Raw genomic sequence first — 21,972 nt, 5'->3', positions numbered from 1 at the left:
GTGCCCTGCGGATTTAGAGTTTAAAGGCACAATCGGTCGGGAGCAGTGCAGAACAGTAGCATACGTTACGATATAGAAACAGCGGCAGGGCCATAGTAATTGAATTATGTAACAGGTAGGTATTGTAAGGGAGAAGGCAAATGAGAACTTTATGTGTATTAATCAGAGAGCAGTGTCGTGGAAAGGCATGAGTGAGCAAAGGGGAAGATGTGACCCTGGGGTGGAGAGGAGGCAGCAGGACCAAATATGGGGAGGGGCCGGTGGTACCAAGTACCTTGAAGGGGAAGAGAAGAAGCTTTTAAAAAAAAAAAAAAATCAAACCTTTCCTATTCTAGATTTCAGTGGCTGGTTTTACAAATAGTAAATTCCTCATCATGGTTCTTCTTAACTCTTCTCCTCCTCCCCCCCCAACCCCCCGTCTTTAATTTCATGCTTAGTTTGATGTATTTGGTTGTTACTTTGTGGCCGTCCCCGATGAACTTTTATATTTCTAAGCAAGGATTGCTCTGTTCACTGATCATTTTACACACTTGGCTGAAGGACGTGTATGGGATTTGTGGGATAGATCTGTATGATTCCCATTAAGGTCACTAGGAGTTACTTGGCAAAATTCCAGAACCTTTAACAAAACTCAGCAGTGGATTCTGCTCTTGTAAGAACTGCTTCGTGGAATGCCTTGTCAAACCTACACACCTTATGATGCCAACAGTAAATTGAATACTAACAAGCCCAAATTCAATAAAACAGTCCGTGAAATGAATAACTGCATTACTGCGGTTTTGGGTGTTTTTTAATGTCCCTGATTCTTCCACTCAGTCATGGCAGATCTTAGTTCCTGCTAAGAGAATGATAAGCAGTTTCCTATAAATACATTTTTTTTCTTTAGTTGGCCAGCAACAGGTTTGCTTTGAGTCTGTCAGCTAGCACTCCCTTCCCTTACCAGAGAATACATTGCCGGAATGAAATCTTCCAGAACTAAAGCACTGCACTTTTCCTACACAACTGGATTAGCTTAAGCATGATACTCTACCTAGACTTCACCGAGGAGTGAGTTACGTGTTTGTTTATCCTGAAACAGTGCGATGATACTCAAGTACTTTTTATTTTAAAAAAGAGAGAGAGAGAGAGAGAGAAACAGCACAGAAAAGCTTAAGAGCTGAACTAAGATCTCCACAAACTTTCGACCCATCTTGCTTTAGGAGACATTGTCTCGTCTTATCCCTCAGACACCACAGTAATGCAAACAACACAAAGTGATCCATTTTTTTCCTTTCCTACAGCATGCTGTCAGAAGGTTGCGGCAAGCAGGCTGCAGGAAACTCATTTAGCTTTTAATAATGAATATAAATGAATCACATTCAGTGAAGCAAGTGCTGCAAACAAAGCCACAACAAAGGATTAATGTACAGCAGAGAGACTTGCAGAAGCTGGTGGGGAAATGAGGCAGAGTTGAGAAATGGGCAGCACGTCCTCATTAAGGCCTTGATCCTGCACAAACTTACCCATGCTTAACTTTAGGCACATGACAGGCTTCAGAGTAGCAGCCGTGTTAGTCTGTATCCGCAAAAAGAACAGGAGTACTTGTGGCACCTTAGAGACTAACATTTATTTGAGCATAAGCTTTCGAAGAAGTGGGCTGTAGCCCACGAAAGCTTATGCTCAAATAAATTTGTTAGTCTCTAAGGTGCCACAAGTACTCCTGTTCTTTTTAGGCACATGCTTAACTTTAGTCCCATTGACGTCAGCACAACTACTTCTATTTTTAAAGTTAAGTGTGTGCATAAGTGTTTGCAGGATCAAGGCCTAAGGAGGTACTTGTGTGCCACTGTGTTTATAACCTAGGAAAGGGTTAATAATAATGTGGTGGGAATACAATAAAACGTTCTATTGTCCTGCTTTAAAAGTTGTGCATCGAAGATGTTAAAGAAATGTGTCACTCAAAAGAAAACTGGAATGTACTTAGTTCAGAGCGGCATTGGATGTGCAATGCCTGCCCTGCAGTGGTGGTTGCGAGTCATTACATTAACTGCTTTTCTCACCGCAGGGTGACTGATGCAGGAACTGCTCTTTTGCTTGGTGTCAAAGAAATTATATTAAGGATTTTAAGCAAATCTTGTATTTGGACCATCGTCTGATATTTTGATTAACCACATGTCATGTTTATTACAAATAACTTTGCTGCTCAGCTGAGGGACTCTTTCATTTTTGGCAAGCTGCATCGTTATTTTGCTGCTGATAAAGGCTTTTGTCTGCAGTTGGAGTGCCAGATTTAAAAAAAAAAATTAATTTCCATGTGCTGCCATCTGTTCCACAATGTGGTTCAGTGCTTTGAAACCGCTTCCATTCCATGCTAGGGGGATTGCGTTCAATGGGGGGTGAAGTGATCCCTATGTATCTATCACCTGCCTCGGAAGGGTATTGGGTTTGTACTAATCAATGAATATTTATAAAGCACTTTGAGACCTTTCGATTAAAGGTAGATCCCGACCAAGCAGCTGGGCTGGGTACTTGGCAGATGCATGGTGGGTTGAAATAGCCTATATTGAAGGGAGTGGGATAGCCCTCCTCTAGCATTGACCCCTCTAAGCCATGCAGGGAGCACACATGGAGCAAGGCTATGTGCGATGCAGAGGGTGGACCCAATCCCTGTCTGGTTCCCCAGCATCCAGCCTAAACATTACCCATTCTACTGCAAAGGGGCCTGTTGTGTAGGGTGGGCTGGGCTTGCCACTTATGTGAGTGCAAAGTGGTGGTGGTGTTTGGAAGGCAGGTTTGGCAAGTGAGATGATGACTCTCAGTTGTTAGCCCGTGACTAGTTATGAATTAACGCGGGTCAAGGATTGGACAAAGAGTAAGAGGTTTGGTTCACATCATTATCTAATCTCTGGGTTGGAACTCTTATGAGAACAACCTTTCTTTGCAGATTTCTAGTCTTTCCAGAGGCTGGCAATATGATGGGAATATAGTCTCTTTCCTTTTGGGAGGCAGCATTTCTGCATCCAGTTTTATTCAAACCCACAAGTGAAGGGACACAGGCTCGTTTTACAACTTTTAAAAAACTTTTAACCTTATTGGAACGTTTTCCCACTCCCTGACTCTGCCTCCTGGTTGGGCTGGCTTCACTTCCCTTCTCTGTTGGGCAGATTTTTGTGTTGTATGAGCCCTGTTGTCTCCCAATGTAACTACATCTGCCCTTTAGCTATTTATTTTCAACACAAGTGCTCTCCCATTCACTAAAATACTATATAAAACTTGCTAATTTCTATGACTTGGCATTACTCGTGTGTACGAAATTCAGGGTTAGCACAGGATATGAATTATGTTACTCTCTGTGCACCAACTAGATGATTGTTTGAGGTTATTCACTGTAGTTTTTCCACTGTTCTTTTCCTTCCCCTAGTTTATACCGATGCCTGTGCTCTATGGAGTGTTCCTATACATGGGTGTTGCTTCCCTTAATGGAGTGCAGGTAAGTTCCCATAGCAACCAAAGCCACTCTGATATTTAAGGGTAGATTCTTTAAAGGACCTTGTCAAGAGGATGGTAATCATTAACCATTGCTCTTGTTTTAACTACTTGCCCTTTCCCTCCTCCACCTCATTTTCATTCCAAAGGCTCTTACCAAGGCTTCACAAATATTATCACACAAATATTGTCTTGTAGATGATACCAAATAAAAGCAGCCTTTCCACAGGAGAGCACCAAGTTCCGGTCTTCTGAGCAGCGTCACTGCCACAAGAAGCAATCGTAACCTTTTAAGTGTGTTCTCAGAGGGTGATTTAAAACCATCTCTCTGGCCCCTTCCTGACAAAAATGCTGAGAACAGTGCGTGTTCACTTGCCATAGTCCTGCTTCTTAGATGGCTCGGGCCTGTAACTGGGCCTTCTGCTTTGCATTAACAGGATTTATTGAGGTGGTATTATTCTCCAGCATGAACTGGTGGGAATAACTGAGCAAAGTCGAGCCCCTTTTCTTTGTCACTGAGGAAATGTTACATAAGGGAGCCTTTCTGCCAGGGCAGCCGCTTTAATTGGCATTAGGAAGCTGGAAGTGGTTTTGTTACTTTCTATCACCTGCTAATTGCAAACTTCTTCTCCACTTAGCAGAGTTTTAATGGGAAAAGACTACATGTTCTGTGGATGCATTCAGAATTTACTTAGTCCTTTTAAAAATGGCCCTTTCACCCCCTAGATTGAGATTAATCTGGTTTCAGAATCAGCCAGAAGCAGGCATCAGGCCAGTGCTCTGGCAAGGGACAAGCAGTCGATTGTAATATTCACTACCCCTGGTTCTTCCAAGCAGAATTTCTCAGTGCTCTGGCCCAGGTGGCCCTTGTGCTACAGAATGTTTGTTTTTCAGCTGTCCAAGGACAACTTCTGAGTGACAGGAAATCCTGGCTGGGGACTCGCTTCAACCCGTCTCTTCCAGTAGGGCGAGAGGCACTTCCCCTCTTACCAGCTCCTCAGGCTGCTGGTCCTCCGCTGCTGGCAATCAATGCCACTCCTACAGAACTATACCCTTTGCACCAGCTAAGAATCTGGCCCCTAGGCTCGCATTTTACACACTGTCCAACATTTCCAAACCCGGATGCCTAATGTTAGGCACCTAAATCCATATTTGGGCACCTTAATGGAACTGGCTTGACTTTGAGAAGTGTTGGGCAACCACAAATCCCAGTGAAATCCATGGGAGCTACCGGTTTTTAGCACCTTTGAAAATCAAGTAACTTCTATTTAGCTGCCTAAATATGGATTGAAGAGCCTAACTTTAGGCACCCAGGTTTTAAAATGTTGCCTATTGTGCAGAAAATAAAGGTTACTTAAGAGGGAAAGAACTCAGCCACGGGGGGCAAGGGTGTGTGGGTGGGTGTTGTTTTTGCAGGAAGAGCAGGTCACCATTAGTTCCCAAATTAAGGGTCAACAATGCTTTCACTCCTTTTTGTGTATCAGCTACTCTATTGTATCATTTAATTTTTTCTTTCTTCCCTCTCCCGCTCAGTTCATGGATCGTCTGAAGCTGCTTCTGATGCCTCTGAAACATCAGCCTGACTTCATTTATCTGCGTCACGTCCCGCTGCGCCGGGTCCACCTGTTCACGTTCTTGCAGGTGGTGTGTCTGGCCCTCCTCTGGATCCTCAAGTCAACTGTGGCTGCTATAATCTTCCCAGTCATGGTAGGTGGTGTGTCCAGTTTCTACTTCGTTTCAGGCTCCCTTTACTTAAAGCACCCCACAAAACACATTACAGCGCTAAGCTGGTAGACCCCTAGCAAAGAACTTTTGTCAGTCCATCCATCACACTGATACAAGATTACAAGCGGATGCTCTCCACGCCCTCTAATCTTCGTGTTCGTGGCTGCTTTTTCGCAAATCCTTTTGGGGAAAATGGGTCCATAAAGTGAATTTTTTTTCTCCAGGAAACCACAATTAATTTTGACCCATTTTTGCTGCCACAGTCAGATTTCCCACACCCTCCCTCTGAGCTATGTCAACATATAAGAAGTGCATTGTTTTCCCTTGATAGTTCACATTAAATACTGCATAGAAGTCTTCTTCCCTGCTTCTGAATAACACAAACTGACAAAAGCGAAGGAATTTGAGGGCAGAGCTGTCCTCAGTGTCCTTTGCTTGTGTGCTGCTGTAACTCAGGGTGGGGAAATTGAGAAAGTTAATTGACTAAGTCAGGAATGAGAAGTCGGCTTTTCTTGGAACTGTTTGTCATAAAAAATTAACAGTGGTTCATTTACTCATTCCAGCTTTGGGGAAGTGTTTTTTATTTTTCAATATTACATCAGATTCACTCTAAAATGTTGAGTAAATGTTGAAGGACAAATTATTCACCCAATATATCATTGTGTAAATGTATAAGGTTCTTATATGGTATTTACTCATACCATATAAGTATGTATGGGAGTGTTGGGGATTCTGGTCTTGGTGCTACCAACCAGAGCACCAAGACCAGAAACCCCAACACTCCCACACTTCGGGGGAATTCAAATGCACACTTTGCAGCAGGTTCTCTTTTATAATGGGTCAGAGCAAATCCCCAAACCTGAAGAGACACCTACACAAACACATGATCCTTGGAAGAGCTTAGCTGCAAAACCAAACAGCACAGCTCAGGCCCTTCTCTATTATGTGTTTTATCTTTGGTATAACTAGAACGCTTGGAAGTGAGGGTTTCATTCCAAACCTACTGTGACCGAAACAATACCTCCATTAATGTATACTCCATAGAGTCTAGCATTCAGATTTCAGCTAGGCTCATGCCAGATGGCTCATCATGAAACCGGGGCTAACCTTACTTTATTTCAGGCTTAGTTAATAGGTGAGTCAAAGCCAACTGTAGTTGTACAATGTATGGTTTGTCTAAAAAAGGGAGAGAGAGAGAAACAGAGAAAAAAAAATAATGGGACGCATTTACTCTTGTGTTGATGCTGTTAGAAGGAACAAAGCTGATGCAGTTAAGAAAATTCACTGTGGTTCCACTGTGGAAACATTCCTATGTAGAAAGATACCTTTAAAATCAATATATCTGGTCTGCTGGCATATTAAGAGCCATATCTTTACAAAACAGGAGTAAAAACATTTAGCAAAGGCATCTGAGAGACACTGAGCTGGATTCTCTTCCTCATGTGCACAATAAGCAGAGATCTGAATGGACTCCAGTTACACATCCCCAGTTTGTTACACCTGTGCAAACCCCCGAAATGCGGTGGGGCTGCACAGGGGTAACTGAGAGCCTGGCTTGGCCTGCAGAGCTTCAGTTGCTGGTGATGGTTCACAAGAAGGCAAGAATCCAGCTAGACTTTTAGTTCCCAAGTTAAGTTTGAAGAACTGGCAGTTAGAGAAATCAATCCTGTTTACTTGTAACCCAAGCACCTTTTAATACAGAAATAACTGGGACACAGTAACCATGGAACCACTCAATGCCATGTTTTCCAAAGTCATTTTTCAGGGTAGAATTGTAACCTACCTGTGACAGGTTATAGTGTAACCCCGTATATTATTCCTGTTTACTCTGACTTGTGGTCACCTAAGACATTGAAACCTGGAGTCCAAATCAGCTCCAGGGTTTAGATGTCCAACCTGACGTGAGCTATTGCAGTAGCCTATCAGATTTCAGACGTGTTAATTTGCAGACAGGACTGAGGCATTTGTGAAGAACAGTGTCGGATTGAATACACAGGGTAAAGCCAGAATCCCTGACTAAAGGTAATGTCCTCAGTGAGTTAGGGGAATGCTAACATTTAAATAAGGGAATGCTGAATTTCTGTCCCACCAGATCCTGGCACTTGTGGCAGTCAGAAAAGCCATGGACTACCTCTTCTCCCAGCATGACCTCAGTTTCCTTGACGACGTCATTCCAGAAAAGGACAAGAAGAAGAAAGAGGATGAGAAGAAGAAGAAGAAAAAGAAGGGCAGTCTGGATAGTGACAATGATGATGTAAGGAGCTTCCTGCCATCGTAAAGTAATGACCTCTAGCTAGCTAATACTGGGTGTCCCTAGGTGCACTCCCTCCTCCCTGCCTAGTTTGACTCAGACTCAGCATGATCTTTACCCGCTGCAGGCACCTGGCCCTGAGCTTGTCATCTTTCAGATGTCCCTAACCTCCGCTGGCGGAACGTTCATTTCCGAGAACCAAGAGTCCCGTTTTCACAAGCACACTCTACTCCGTGTCTATTGAAATGTTATATGTTCTGAGTGCTCTCTCTTCCCCTAGTCTGTTTACGCCCTGACTCTTTCACTTCTGTTTTTTGTTTTGCTCTTTAGGATGTAAGAGCTCTGGGCAACCAGCTCCACTACCAGCGAAAATAATACACTTGTTTGGAGTATTCCACAGCTCTTTAATTCATTCATTTCATTTTTAAAAGCGCACAAAGATGTGACTTGCTTAGTCACATTCTGCAAGGTCTTTTATTTGTGGCTGGTAATCCTGGCTTGAAAATTGAGAGAGGATAAGTGGCTGTCTAGAGTGTGATTTACTCGGAGCTCTAATCTCTGATTGTCGTGTGCATTAAAATAATGAAGCATAGCTGCTAATGTTGCTCTTAAGTGCTGTGACTGATCCATGTGCCTTAGAATACTTCAGTTGGGTTTTTTTTGTTCCATATACACTTAAACAAAAATATTGCCCTTGTGCCTTTAAAGCATTTTCCTACCAAGGCTCAATTTGAGGTCACCTGTCTATTAAATCGCCCTCTTTCTCTTGGGGAGTTGGCTCTCTTTACCCCCAGCTGAATGACAATGAGAAAGGACAATGGGGCTTTAACTATTAAAGTACAATGATGCAGAGAGTTTGGGCTAGTGTTAGTGGGGTTACTTCTTCCTCTGCTCCATGAAGAACCTGACTCCTGTGGCTGGGAGAGGAAGGATGCTCCCCTGAAGAGGAATGCTGCCCCTCCTCCTAGGAGAAGAAAGAGGTGAAAAAATAGCACAAATTGCACATTCAACCTAGAAATTCCATGCAGGTACTTTTACAGTGCACTCTATTATCCCACCAGTCAGCCCGTAGGATGCAAGTTTCAAAGCTGCTTCTAGGCTCCATAATCAGCTGATCCATTGGACCAGCCCATGTCAGACAGCTCATTATAATATTCCCAGAACGTCCTACATTGCCCCCAGGCCCACCAACGTTCCATGTACATCACTGGAGCTAAGACACATTGTGCATGATTAAAAGGAAGTTACTGGATTGATTTCTAACACTTTCAATGATTATAGCAATATGCCTGAGTGCAGGGTGGTTGTGACTGTTGTGTATTTACTCAGGATATCTAGTTACTGACATTTACAGTATTTGGTTGTATGGGAGGCTGGCTTACCTAACATTCCCTTTAGTTAACATTTCTTAGGACATTTTTTCAGCACTCATTGTAACAGGATTCCTGCAGATAGTATGTGGTGGTATATTTTTTCTTTTATTCTATAAACTTGCCCTCGGGAGATGGCACAAAGCAGGTTGGGTATAATGTATCAATGAACACGTGTCCAAAGATGACATTTTAGGGCATATAGAATATATATGGCCTTAGAGAGAATGAACGAGGCAAGACCTGTTGAGTTCTAAGTAAGGATTTGTTAGCAATTAGGTGCAAAGGCGGGAACAGCTCAGAAGCACATGCAGGTATCCCATCCCTGGTTCCCTAGCCTACATGGGTGCCCATCATGAGACACCTTCAAGGAGTGCCAGAAGCGGAGCATGTTCTGAACATCAGACCTCATGAAAGTGTTTCAAGTTGGGCTCCCAAAAATTACTAGTAACTCCTTTAAAAAAAAAAAAAAAATTGGACCACTATGTTTAGATCAGGATTCACATTTAGTAACCTTGTCAGAGCTGCCAAATGCTGAAGATGCAAAACCTTTAATGCTTTTCTTTTTTTGCATATTGAGATTTGAGATCTCTTTTCTTGCAAATGGTAATGTATAAAGAAGAACCTCTAGTGTCAGCGTTTTCATCAAATTTATTATATTCCTTTGCCTGGAAACTGTGATTTGTTGGAGGGTAATTTGGGATGGCTTCACTACCTCTCTAGATGTTTGCTGTTAAACCATCCCTGTCAGAACTGAAGCTCACAAAAATATTTCTGAAGAGCAAATGTTTTGCCTTTGAAATGTACCAGATTCCCACTGGAAACATTTGTAAAATACCCAACAATCAGTACAGATACCACAAGACCTCTGTACAAGGTCTTCCTACCCAACCTTTCAAATGGCATACTGTGCCGGGTCCGTCAATGCAGGACCTATGTCTTTTCAGGAACAATGTCTAAACATTTCTAGCAAAGTGCAACTTAATATTAATTGCTTTCCCAAGTGCTGGTATGCCCTTCCTCGGTTATGAGAAAGTGTTTTTATTTACATGGGTAACCAAGGCTTTTAACTTTTAAGCGTGTTATTTAAGTTCCACTGAAGTCAATAGGACTTAAGTATGTGCTTAAGTGTTTCCTTGAATGGCAATCCAAATTAATAGAGTCTAGCCCTTCCTGTCGGTACACTATTCCTGGAACATGGTGTTTATCAGTTGCTACGGGTCTGAGCCAAAGCCCCTTAAAGTCAAGAGAGGGCCCTCAGGGAGAAAACGTGTGGGACTCACTTGCTAAAGTACTGGCAACCCCTCTCTGCACTGAAAATACCTCAGAGTGCTGTGTGATGGTGCTAGCTGCTTAGTCATGCTTCTGCTGGATTATAAAAGCTCTTACATGGAGTGTGGAAGTAGGGAACTAAATTAAATGTAACTTGAATTGGAATTGGGACTGGTCATTTTTTTGAATGGGGGGGATAAGAAAGCCCACCTGACAGGGGATGCTATGGGACTCTGCCCATCTCAGTTATAGCAACTTCAGAGGAAAAGAAACATCCCTGAGGCATTTCAGAAAGAAATGGCAGCAGAGGAATACTTCTGATGGGTTTTCACACGCCGCAGTCCTGTGTGATTTCTCACTGAGAATGCAGCATACATCTGTATTTTCCATTCAGCTTGGGGCAGTTGCCCCTCTGGCATCTTTGAGCTGGACACAGGGCAGAGTTTTATAAATTGGGGACAAGGGGCGGGACAGAAGGTGGAAAGCTCCACTGCATGCGTCTTTAATCTGTCTTGCTTTTGTAGTAAGGGAAGGGGAAGTATGGTGTGACGGGGCTGCTGAGCGCATGGAAACGACTGAGGTGGACGATCCCTTTTTCCCTTTCTCACTCCTCTCCACCAGTGGCGCTGTGAAGGATGGATTGAATATGTGGGGGACACTAAGAGAGAGAGAGCAGTGGCAATGTTCTAAGACCTTTTGCACGTTTCTTTCACAGTCCGACTGCCCCTACTCAGAAAAAGTCCCAAGTATTAAAATTCCAATGGACATCATGGAACAGGAACCTTTCCTAAGTGATAGCAAACCTTCCGACAGTGAGTAGAACTAACCTCTTGCATGCCTGCTTGAGTGTGTCTTGCACTGCCAAAAAGATACACACACGTGTATATACGCACACAGAGATTGAATTAAAAAAAAAACAAAGATCTGTCCTATCCCTTAGAAGTTTTCTCTTTTCCTTTTTAAAACAATTTTCAGGCCTCTAGTTTTTTGGGGGAGGTTTGTTTTTTTTCTTTTTCTTTTTGCAAGTTTTGTGTTATCCTTCTTGGTGCCGCCACCTTAACTGCCTCTACTCAGCTACTAACAGGTCTCTCGCTAGCTCTCTCTCTCTCTCTCTAACCCTCTAAATCATCCAGTCCATTTCTGGCTGTTGTTGTTTTTGTGTATGTGTGTGTGTCTTGGTGTGGTATCTACTTGGTTTCTCTCCCTTGCTGTTAATGTTCTGGATTGCAGCGGGTAGAAACAGCACCACTGTCCATTACTGTTTTTGTTTCCTTAGGTTCCAAACAATCACAAAAATCAGCGCTTAACAAATTAGGCCTGTCATTGATCTTCTTAAATCATTTAATTGACAAGGCGGTGATCATTTAAACCATGCAGCATTAACATATTTGCCTTCTTAGGTGACTTGCGTTTGGTTTTTTTTATTCGAATATCCACAATTGATTATATTTTTTCCCCCTTTTTAACTTTTGTTTATAGCCATTTGCATTTTCTAGTGTTATAATTTGTTTAATAAGCCTGGAATTTCAGATTAATTGCCATGAGTTCTCAGGGGGTCTGTGTCAGCTTTTTAAAATGACAAGCAGTAGATGAAAATGCTGTTTGGGAATAATGGAATTGGAGGGGAAACCCAAATTATTGTATTAAAACAATTATTGAGGTGCTGGCAATGAGCATTTAAGGGTCAAATAGTAAATTATCTTTTTGACTTTATGTTCTCTGTTGATGAAAGCTTATGGTTGCGTTGTACTGCAATTTGAAATTTCATAGCTATCCAATTTCCTTTTTGTTTAAAGGAATTCCGTCAATGTTTAGGCCCAGAGGATATAATTTTAAAAAGTGCACAAGTGACTTAGGCTTTGTCTACACTACAATCTTAAATTGGCCCATTGATTGTAACCAATGAGATGTAGGTGCTTTTGAAAAGTGTACCTATAATTGTGTGTGTGTTAAAGAGACAGAGAAACCTGATATGTATAGAAATTGATAGAAATCCAAATACAACAGCATTATTGTGATTGTGAGAACCAAAAAGTGATGCAGACAATTCTTGTTTCACTGATCAAATGGCCTGAAATGCTAAAAATTAGAGTTGCACAACTTACTCCATTTGAATAATTTAAAGTGTTGTTAATGTGACAGGCAAAAGCATTTTTCAAATATGATTTTTATTTTGACATTGCCCCAGTACTGTAGATGTAAAATCTGATTCAGCCTCCCTGCTGATCAGATATACCAGAAAAATAAATCACCCAATATGGTGAACTGCACAGAATTACAGGAGGGTGGCTTATCATGGCGCTTAGCCTAATGATCCCACTTTGACCCCCTTTGCAATGTCTGTGCATGTAAAAATAATCTAATGCTGTATTACTATAGTTCAGGATCTGTTGAGATCTTCATAACAAGTCAAATTATCAGAGCACTTTCCACTCAGAGTGGTGAATAGCTAAAACGTAGAGTGGCTTGAATAAATATTTTAGATGTATTTTTACATTTTGAAAAATAAAATTGACTCTTATTTATTGGCAAGGCAAAAATTATAATGGAGGATTTTCTTGCTCTTGAGAGAGTAGCTGGAATCTGTCTACACTGTGGTATCATCCTGCAAAAGGCTTTGTTCGAAAGCATAATACAAATAATACTTCTGCAGCATGTTCACAGCAGTTTACAAATATTTAATTCATCCAGTAGGATGGAAGGATTAGATGTTTATCAGTACATGTCCATTGATCCATTGATAATTGAAATTTGCAGCTAGGTGATGTAAGAAAAATGCACTTAGAGTTTGATTTAAGGATATTTACTCTGTAGATTTTGACGGGTGTTGACAACTTGTGTCTTAATAGTTACAAAGCTTAAATTTTTTCCATCTTTGCGTTTGCTATCATTAAATTATTCTGACCCTCCCATATTTTTCCACAAATTTAAATCAATAAAAGTTGGAAAAAAATTTAAATTGAATTTTGCAGCCCTAATTACACCACCCTCCAGTTAAGTATGGAGTGAGTTTTCATGCTATGTTTGGTTGGTCAGAACATTAGAGGTGAAGTTTCAAACAGTGCTGGGCCAATGAAATATGCATGTAGTGGTGGGTGCATGGGTATCTACTTTTTAAACTGCAACCAAAAACTTGCCTCTGTGCATGCAAAGTGACGACGTTTGAAAATTAGCATTTTGTGTCACACTGATGGCAGAGGTTTTTTCCCTTCAATTGACTGTCTCAGCTTGATTCTGTTGATGTCTTCCATGCTTTTTCAGAATCTGTGAAATTCCATGGTTAAATATTTGGGGACTTGCTAGAGGGGAACTTTATATTTTTAATGGCTGAATGCTGTGACAAACGACTTTGTTTTTTCTTAAACAGGAGAAAAATCACCAACATTCCTTGAACGCCATACATCGTGCTGATAAAATTCCTTTCCTTCAGTCACACACTATGCCAAGGTAGGAGCTTCCACAGCACGGTCTCATGAGATGTATTGTACGTTCAGTAAATACAATGGAGGTGTGGCTTTCATGAGGTATATGATAGGTCCAGGCTGAAAGGGTGGCTTGCTTTGCAGTGGGGCAAAAAAAAAAAAAAATCTGTATGGGGTTCAATCCAGTTCCCATTGAAGTTAATGGGAATTTTGCCATTGACTTAATTGTATCAGGACACACAAATAATAAAAGCTGAGTTATAACTTAGCAGAGGGACCTTGAGGAACTTATTACCCTGAAACAATTGCTGCCACAAAAGCAAAGTCATCTCATTGACAGATAGGATTTTCTTTAATTGTGTATCAAGACAGACTGTGTGCACCTGTAAGGAATTATGCCGGGCCACAGTATAAGAAAGTTGAGATACTTGCTGTTGTTTAACTGCATCTATCTGCATGGGTGCGCATGCCTACTAGGACCAGACATTCAGGAGATGGTGATGCCCCTCCTTCGTATGTTTGAGAGCATTCTCCAGAACAGGAGGAGGGTGGTGGCTCTCTGAGTCCCAAGCAGTACTGCCTAACATTCCTCCCTCCCAAACACCTTCACTAGCACTGGAGCAACCGGCTGTAGTGAGGTTACTCCAGGATTGGTTTTCAGGGGGGTGAGGTGCTCACAAGCACTTTACACAGGTGCTATGAGCGCAGAACCCAGACTTTGGCCCCTCGAGTAGCAGCAGATTGTAGGATAGCCTATTAAGTAATAGTCTGTAACATGAGTTTCATAGGCCCCAATTCAGCCAGGTACTTACACACATGCTGCAGTTTAAGGAGTAAGTGCTTATGTACCTGGCCAAACTAGGGCCACAAACCGGTTTCCACAATGAAAAAAAAAATCCCGTCCCCACTGGAGTGGGAACTGTGATTAAAAACCCTTTTACCAATCACCCTGTTTAAACATGGCTGCAGTAGCATGTTTCAGTAGGTTCTGAGCCTAGCACTGACATGGCCTTGCAGTGCTGCTGGTGGGAGAGTCAGACTATTGAATTTACTACTCAAACAGCCAGAGAGATTTTGTCCAAGAATTCCCAAAGATTAGCAAGTGATCTCTTCATGTTAAAACAAAAAGCAGCAGCTTTTTATTTTGAGTGCATGACATGATGGATCTCAGGTGTAATGAAATAAAATATACATATCTGTAATTATTCAGTGCAGGAGAATTGTTAGCTTCTTGCAGGATTAAGCCCTGAAGTTGGATTTATAAAGGCATGTAGGATTGTGTTAGGAATAGATACCACAGACCGCAGCCACCACTGAATATTTGGGCTGTTTTAATATACAGAGGACTAAAATCCTGAATACTCTATTATTTATGTATGAATTGAGTGAGACTTGACTATTCATCCCATTTCTAGACATACCATCATCTCTTAGACTAACCAGCATTATTTGGCCAGTAAGAAGTAAAATGTTAAGATTCCCTCATGTTAAAACATAGTGAATGCACTTTATTTTCAAGTGACTTGTCAATAGTTGCATGCACTGGTAAGTCAGAAGTGGTATTTTGTAATGAAGGAGTTGGGGAGAAATCACTTGATCCTTTCAAAATGCACTAGAAACATAAATTCAGTCCATATGTTTTACCTTGTTTTCTTTTTGCATTCAGCCCTCCACGAACTCCAGTGAAAGTTGTGCCTCAAATTAGAATAGAACTTGAGCCTGAAGACAATGGTTATTTCTGGAGGAGCAGGGGAACAGAAACTACTTTGTAACTTTTTTGTTTGTTAAACTTATACTGAACTTTTTTTTGTCACCAGCCAAATATTAAAATGCTCTCTGCTTCCCTGCCGCATAGGTAAATCTGACACACACTGTACCTTCCCTCTACCTTTCTCACCCAGTTTTTCCACTCACCAACATTCATTTTTGCCTTCTGTCACTCAGACACTCACGCATCTCTCATATTTTTTAAGCAGAGGGCAGAAGTATTAAGGATATATTATAAATACCGTTGTGAAATGTCAGAGGAACTGACATTACCTTAGTTGTGAATCAGTGTTTGTTTTTCTTTTTTCTGTCTGGCAGAACAAAACTGACCTCCAGGCTAATTCAATGTCTTTACTACACTACTGGAAAGTGCTGCTATACTAACTTGCTCTTAAAGTCTATACTTGTAGTGTCAAGAGAAGGAAATCTTAAAGGTACTTCACTCCCAGCACAGACAAACTATTGCCAGCGTTGTAGCTTGTGTTCTGAAATGTCCCTTTCCTATGCAACTTTTTTTTTAAAACACTTTAATGGACTTATCTGTCAGGTACACTGAAGAGTGTTATTTTCCTAGATTATTTTGTTTAAATTATGGGGCCTAACCTGCAACTTTTTTGTCAATTTTTTAAACTTTTTTTTAATTACTGTAAAGAAAAATGAATTTTTCCTGCAGCAGGAAACATATAGTTTGGAGTAGTTCTACCTCTTATTGCTAGATGCCAGGCTTTCTGTAAAAATGTATTGTACGATATATAATGTGATTTTTACAAAAATTACACAATCTCCAAGTCATGGCATAGGGCTGGATCAGTTTTAATAATACCTTCCATCTGAAGCCTCTGTTTGTTTTTAAAGACTCTAGCTGTACATGAAGGTGACAGGATGTAGGTTAACTCTTGTGTGGTTTAGGAAGAGACTTGCATTTAATGGCAATAACTGATGTACTGACTGGTAGTGTCAGTGGACAGATGCTGATTGTATTAATTTTGTTGCTTTCCAATACAGTACAGTTAGAATTATTTCATGTACAGACGTGTGTGGCTGTACACATTTGCATGTAATACAGCGTGGGCACCATGATCATATGGTTAAGAGGAAGATAGTTTTTAATCTTACTTATCTGGATATATACATCCATAACATTTCCTACTTAGGAAAGCCACCAATCAGTCATGAAAGTCTACACTCTGAATGCAGATAACTGTACTGTACTCCCCCAGATCCATTCACCATTGTGTATAGAACTTAGAATCCACCATGACAAAGATACCATTTAGAATGCATCTTTTTAAATGGATACAATATCCACATTACTTTGCTTCTAAACAAAGCAGGCAAATGTCACTTTGAATGAGATTTTTTTTATCCTCTCTTGTATATACTTTAAAAAAATAAACATACCAAACCATTTTGGAAATTGGGCATTACACTGACCTTTATCCAGGTGACTGTCTGACAAGGTTCCATTGTACACACAGTATGCTCTGGATGTGCATTAAATGTAGCACACAGTCATGGCATCGTTTATCCTCCCTGGGGGACTCTTAGTTGCTACTCAGCTAGGGGTCTGCTCCAATTTCCACTCCATTGTTCCTTCAAGGGCCCCATGCATATCTTTCCAGCCCCTTCGCCCACCCTACCAACAGGGGTTCTAGAAGAGCCCAGATGCTCAGACCTTCCCAGCTGGTTTTTACCTCCAAACTCCTCTTCTCTTGGGGAACAGTCAGGAAATGCTGACCCTGTCGACAGCATCTTACCACCTGTTTCTCCACAGCATTTGGAGAGGAGACTGGGCACGAGATAGCACTGTTTCGGGCAGAGACTTTTATAGGGTCAAGAAACCCAGGGATTGGCACTCCACTTTTATTTGCCCCTCTGCCAGATCTACTGTGTCTGTGAATGAAAGTGAAGAGAACAGTCTGGCCCCTAGCCATTGATAGTAGCCGCACCTCGGAGGGGTGTCGGAAGTGTGGTAGCATGCAGCTGCTCCTGTTGAAATCAATGGGAGTCTTGCCACAGGCTGGGTTTCCTCCTAGTGGCTTTAAGGGGCTGGCCTAATATTTGATACCATGTGCATTTAAAAAAAATAACCTGTGCCCCCCCACAAGCTACTTTCTAACACTTTGTACTCGATGCCTCAGGGGAAATGAAACTGCTGCAAGAGGACTAATGGCCTGCAAAGCTGTAATGAAAATAACACAGCCCATCTTCAACTAAAAACATCAACGTCATGAGAGTTCTGAGACCCGATAGACCATATTTTAGCCTCCCATCACTAACAGGCACAGAATAGTGTAGAGGGGTTTTTTTTTCTTCGTCCAAATGTGCTATAGCAGTCTCTGGAAATGTGATTTTTAAATAAAATGCTGTATTAAAAGACAGCAGAAATATGGACCATAATAATTGCAGCCTGACCTTATTAGGGCTGTTGGGCAGGTATAACTGGCATTGCCCTGTTGACGCTACACCAGTTTGCACCCATCCAGAAACCAGCCCATTATTCTCTGACTGTCACTGGTATTATTTACGAGCTACACCTGTAACACACCAGTGTATCATGTTTAGCAACAACATTGCACATTAGAAGTTGGGGGAGGGGTGGTAAATACTTTTTTTTTTAAAATGCCAAATTCAGCATCCCACCTTACATCAGCATTTAAAAAACAAATATACACCCTCCCCCTCCAAAGGAGGGGATCTAAGGTCCAGCCCGTGGTCAGTCCAAAAAGTTAGTTCTGCTTTAGAGGGACAAAATAAAGAGTAATTAGCTATCACTTGGAAAGTTCTGAAAATTGGTGACCGTGACAAAGGGAAGGAAATGCAGCCTTCCTTCCTTGGCAGATTAGCATCCAATAAACAGTCCAACCCTGATTCTCCTAAGTGACAGCTGAAACCTTCAGGAAGGGAGTGTATATTGCCTTCAGCTAACCGAGCTGCCCAACTGGAGGATGGATACTTAGGGTTGTGCTGTGTATCTGGATGTACTATGTTAATTTAAAACATAAAACACTTTTCATTCCTCTATAAAAATCACAACCCACTATAATGTGAAACAACAGAGCCAAGTACCATGTACAAAGTATGCGTGTGTAGGATTTTGTTCTCTTCTGCTCAGACCCTCTGATTTTGGTTTAGAGAAACCCACATGTGCTTGCTGAGGAAGGATTGAAATAAATTAATTTGTGTTGGACAACAGCAGATTTTTTATTTTTTTTAGAAAAGCACTGAAGGAAGAGAGAATAAGAACTGCTTACAATGCACCCTCCCGCCCCCACACACATAGCAGAGCAAATCTTTACATTTGCTATTACCTGGTGATCAATCTCCAGAAAATGAGGTCTTCCACTTTTGAACCATGTTAAATGTACTTGAAATGTATTGACTGCTGATTTCTGTCGTCTTCTTTGCTTTAACAGATTGAGCTCTTGTACAGAGGGTGACACTGTTTAGGGATGGGATTAAAAAATAATAATCAAAGATTGGTATTTTTCTCATCTATACACATTTAATTCCTTTGTGGCAGAAGCCTGGGATTTTTCACGACAGAGCACTAAGATGAAAGGTTTTTGTTTGAAACAAACAAACAAACAAAAAGACCTGCTGGCTCCAAAAGGTGAAATGCAGCAAAGTGGCCCTTTGATAGCATCAGCCTAGGGTCTCATGAACTAGCATTTCATTGCACTCTTTCAGCCTTGTGACACTAAATAGCAATTATGTCAAAAAATCGTGGTGGTGTTTGGATGGGGGAAGTTTGGCTCACCAAATTTATGTTTTGAGAGTGCGTTTAGGGGCTGAATCAAAATCCACTGAAATCAATGAGCACCCTTAATGAGATGAGCTTCTGCTACTCAGGGCTAATATTATCCAGTGAAACTTTACAGCTAACTCTGTCCCAGACCTACAATGTGAAAATGGTGATTGTCTCCCTCTGTCTCATCTTTGTAGCCATTCCTATGGCTGATACATATATGTATTCATTACATTTTTGGAATCAACACGCACTTTCAGATACTTCTATTATTTTAAATCCTCTTAAGTCTGTATTTGCTTTGGAGGAGAGAATAAAAACTTATTTTAAAATGAAGTAGATCAAGATGGTGGAACAAAAAGGAAAAAAGCAGAAAACATTTCAATATATTAATGATTTTTTCCAGTAATATAAAAACGTGAAATTCCTTATAACATTATAGTATTTTACAGTTTTATGAAGCTTTCTATTGTGACTTTTATGGAATCAAGAGATGAACAAGATGAGATATTTTAGCATTTATATTTTTCAAAATTAAATGTGTACTGAAAATAAAGTAACTTTATGCATTTATTGGTGAGTTGGTTTCTGTTGCGACTCTCAGTTACTGCATTAAAGAAAGATCATTAGTATGCACAGGGCAATGTGTTTATCTTTCTGGGCAAAATATTTGACAGATCCCTTAGCAATTACCCCACTTTTAGGCTCATGGAGATAAATAGGAAACAGTTGTTGTGAATCTTAGGCCAAGATCCTCAGTTGGTGTAAATCTGCATTGATCTCAGAGGAGGATATGGCCCTTAGGGTTTCAAAAATGTGCTTTAATATGATGGAATTATCATCCCGTTAGGACACTTTAAAACAAGAATCTTTCAGTATAGACTCCATATAAAATATTCTATACAGCAACAAACCCCACAGGGTCTCTGCAGAACAAGGTTCAGCATAGGCAAGCACTCTGCCCCTCTGTCTGGAGAGGCCATTTCTAGGAGCAAGATTTTCATTCACTCACTTCTAATTATTAAGATAGCCATGTGCAAGCCACAAAAACTACCAAGAACCAGACTGAACATCAACTGCCCTCAGACAGACCACCAAATAGCCTCAAAATGTTACTGACTCAGTTACTATTGACATCATAATGAGTTTTTAAAGTCTCCCAGCAGTAGCGCTGGTCAGGAATTTTTCAATTGATTGTTTTATCCAAAAAAAAAAAAAAAACCCACCAAAAACAACTCCCTGATTAGTCAAAGTTCTTTGTGAAAACAGCATTAGGGTTCAACAAATTTCAACTTGAAAAGCTACAAAACTGTGGAAACGTTTTGACATTTTCATTTAGAAATTTAATCTAATCCCACTGAAAAAATAATTGTAAAGTCATGATCAACTGGATCAACGTTTTGAAATTATCAAAATGACTTCAGTTTGAATACTTTTGAGATTGACTCCTCCTTCCCTCCCTTCAGAGTAAGGAAATTTTCATGGTATGGGAAAACCATTTCCACCTATCAGTGATCATAGATTCATGAGAATCACTTTTATCATAGCACTTCCTGCCCGCCATCGCATTAGTTAGGTTTGAGCAAACCAGACTATCCACAAGTCATACAAGTAAAATAACAAACAATGTTTTTTCCTTTTGCAGTAAACCAGATATCAGAGTTCCATCATGACCCCATATTTGTTTAACAAAATTCATTCTGGGTAGTGTAAAAAAGTATTGACAATTTTAATTTTTTGTGTGTGTGTGTGTGGGGAGGGGGTCATTTGGGTCCATTTCTCTCCTCTCCGTGATGCAAATCCGTAGCAGTTGCAATGAAATACAGGCTTACACGGAGCTCACATTGGTGTCAGTATAATCAGAAATCAGGCCCCATGGGCCCATTTCTTTATTCCATTACGCTACTTTAACGCTAGCGTAAGTGCACTCAAGTGTAACAAAGTAGAGCATCAAACCCATTGTCTTCGGTGTTTTAGACAGAGGGATCCCCACTCCCTGAGGGGGAAAAAAAAACAATGGTTTGCTCACACTTCCATTTAAGTTAGTTACTGGATCAGTTAAATGACGATAAATACAGGCCAGGACCATTGAGTTTGGTTGGGGGCTCTAGATGCTCCTGCAAGAGAGTCCGGGATGGTTCCTGTTCCGAGGAGCTTGCACTCTAAGTACATAATGTTCAAAACTGTTCTGAAAGGTCTCAAAGGACAAATAGGAAAAGCCAGTACATGCCCAGTAGAAATAAAGGACAGAGAGAGCCCATCCTGCCCTCTGGAGCCTTGCCTTCCTGATAGGCTGAGAACAGAAGGGGTGACTTTAAACCCAATCTCCATTTGATTGTGCTGTCAATAATTAAGAAAAACCTTCACTTTATTTTAGTTTTTCTGCCGCTTTTTCCCCAAGCCGCACCTCTGAAGTACGGCATTGCGGTGTTTGTAGTTGTGCTTTGCCAGTGCCCAAGGATGAATTGTTTAACGTGCACAAAGAATGCTGTAATCACTTTCTTAGGACAGTGGTTTTCAACTTTTTATCATTTGCAGACCCCTAAAAAATTTCAAATGGAGTTGTGGACCTTTTTGGAAATCTTAGACATAGTCTGAGGATTCTCAGGGGTCTGCAGACCACAGGTTGAAAACCACTGTCTTAGGAGGTTGCTGGAGGCTAATCAGATGTTATAAAGGCAGTTTGAATTTTTCCCCAGCATGGGTTGATGTGTGGACACCATCCTCTTAAATCACACTAAGCGGTGTTTACTTCATACCTGCTTAAAAAAAAATTGAATACTAAAAATATTTTATATACTAAGTGACCATGTGGCATATAAAGCTCCTTAGGAAGAATAGAATTCTTGCTACAGCTAGCGTAACTATATTGCGCTAGATACGCCGCTGGTGTAAGTCCGTGCAGTGCCATCAAAATCCAGTGTGGTGCTCATTTACATCACCTAGAGTCCT

The 21,972-nt window shown here is 41.0% G+C and overlaps 1 protein-coding gene and 1 long non-coding RNA gene across 12 annotated transcripts in view; one reads left to right on the top strand and one right to left on the bottom strand.

Annotated features, from left to right (window-relative positions):
- The window catches only part of SLC4A4 (solute carrier family 4 member 4), a 253,723-nt gene extending 234,130 nt beyond the window's left edge, over window positions 1-19,593 (top strand). For 6 of the 11 annotated variants that reach the window (XM_042856335.2, XM_024108448.3, XM_024108445.3 and 3 more), the window contains 5 exons: window positions 3,401-3,469; window positions 4,999-5,172; window positions 7,283-7,444; window positions 13,451-13,530; window positions 15,172-19,593. In XM_042856335.2, coding sequence (XP_042712269.1) covers window positions 3,401-3,469; window positions 4,999-5,172; window positions 7,283-7,444; window positions 13,451-13,530; window positions 15,172-15,277 — 591 coding nt within the window. In that variant the 3' untranslated portion in view covers window positions 15,278-19,593. Of the gene's footprint in view, window positions 1-3,400; window positions 3,470-4,998; window positions 5,173-7,282; window positions 7,445-10,798; window positions 10,896-13,450; window positions 13,531-15,171 lie in introns of all 11 variants that reach the window. The other 5 variants (XR_010601212.1, XM_065595954.1, XM_024108450.3 and 2 more) reach the window with 1 other exon arrangement.
- Window positions 8,016-21,972, bottom strand: part of LOC122174297 (uncharacterized) — a 63,818-nt gene continuing 49,861 nt past the window's right edge. The window contains exons 4-5 of the long non-coding RNA XR_006175908.2: window positions 15,150-18,714; window positions 8,016-8,405 (exon numbers count right to left, since the gene is read on the bottom strand). This is a non-coding gene — a long non-coding RNA (uncharacterized LOC122174297). The remainder of the gene's footprint in view (window positions 8,406-15,149; window positions 18,715-21,972) is intronic.

This window comes from Chrysemys picta, chromosome 5 (assembly GCF_011386835.1).
Source record: "Chrysemys picta bellii isolate R12L10 chromosome 5, ASM1138683v2, whole genome shotgun sequence".
In the NCBI taxonomy this organism is placed as follows: Eukaryota; Metazoa; Chordata; order Testudines; family Emydidae; genus Chrysemys; species Chrysemys picta.
Note: the sequence above shows the minus strand (reverse complement) of the source record. Positions and strands in the feature narration are given on the sequence as shown.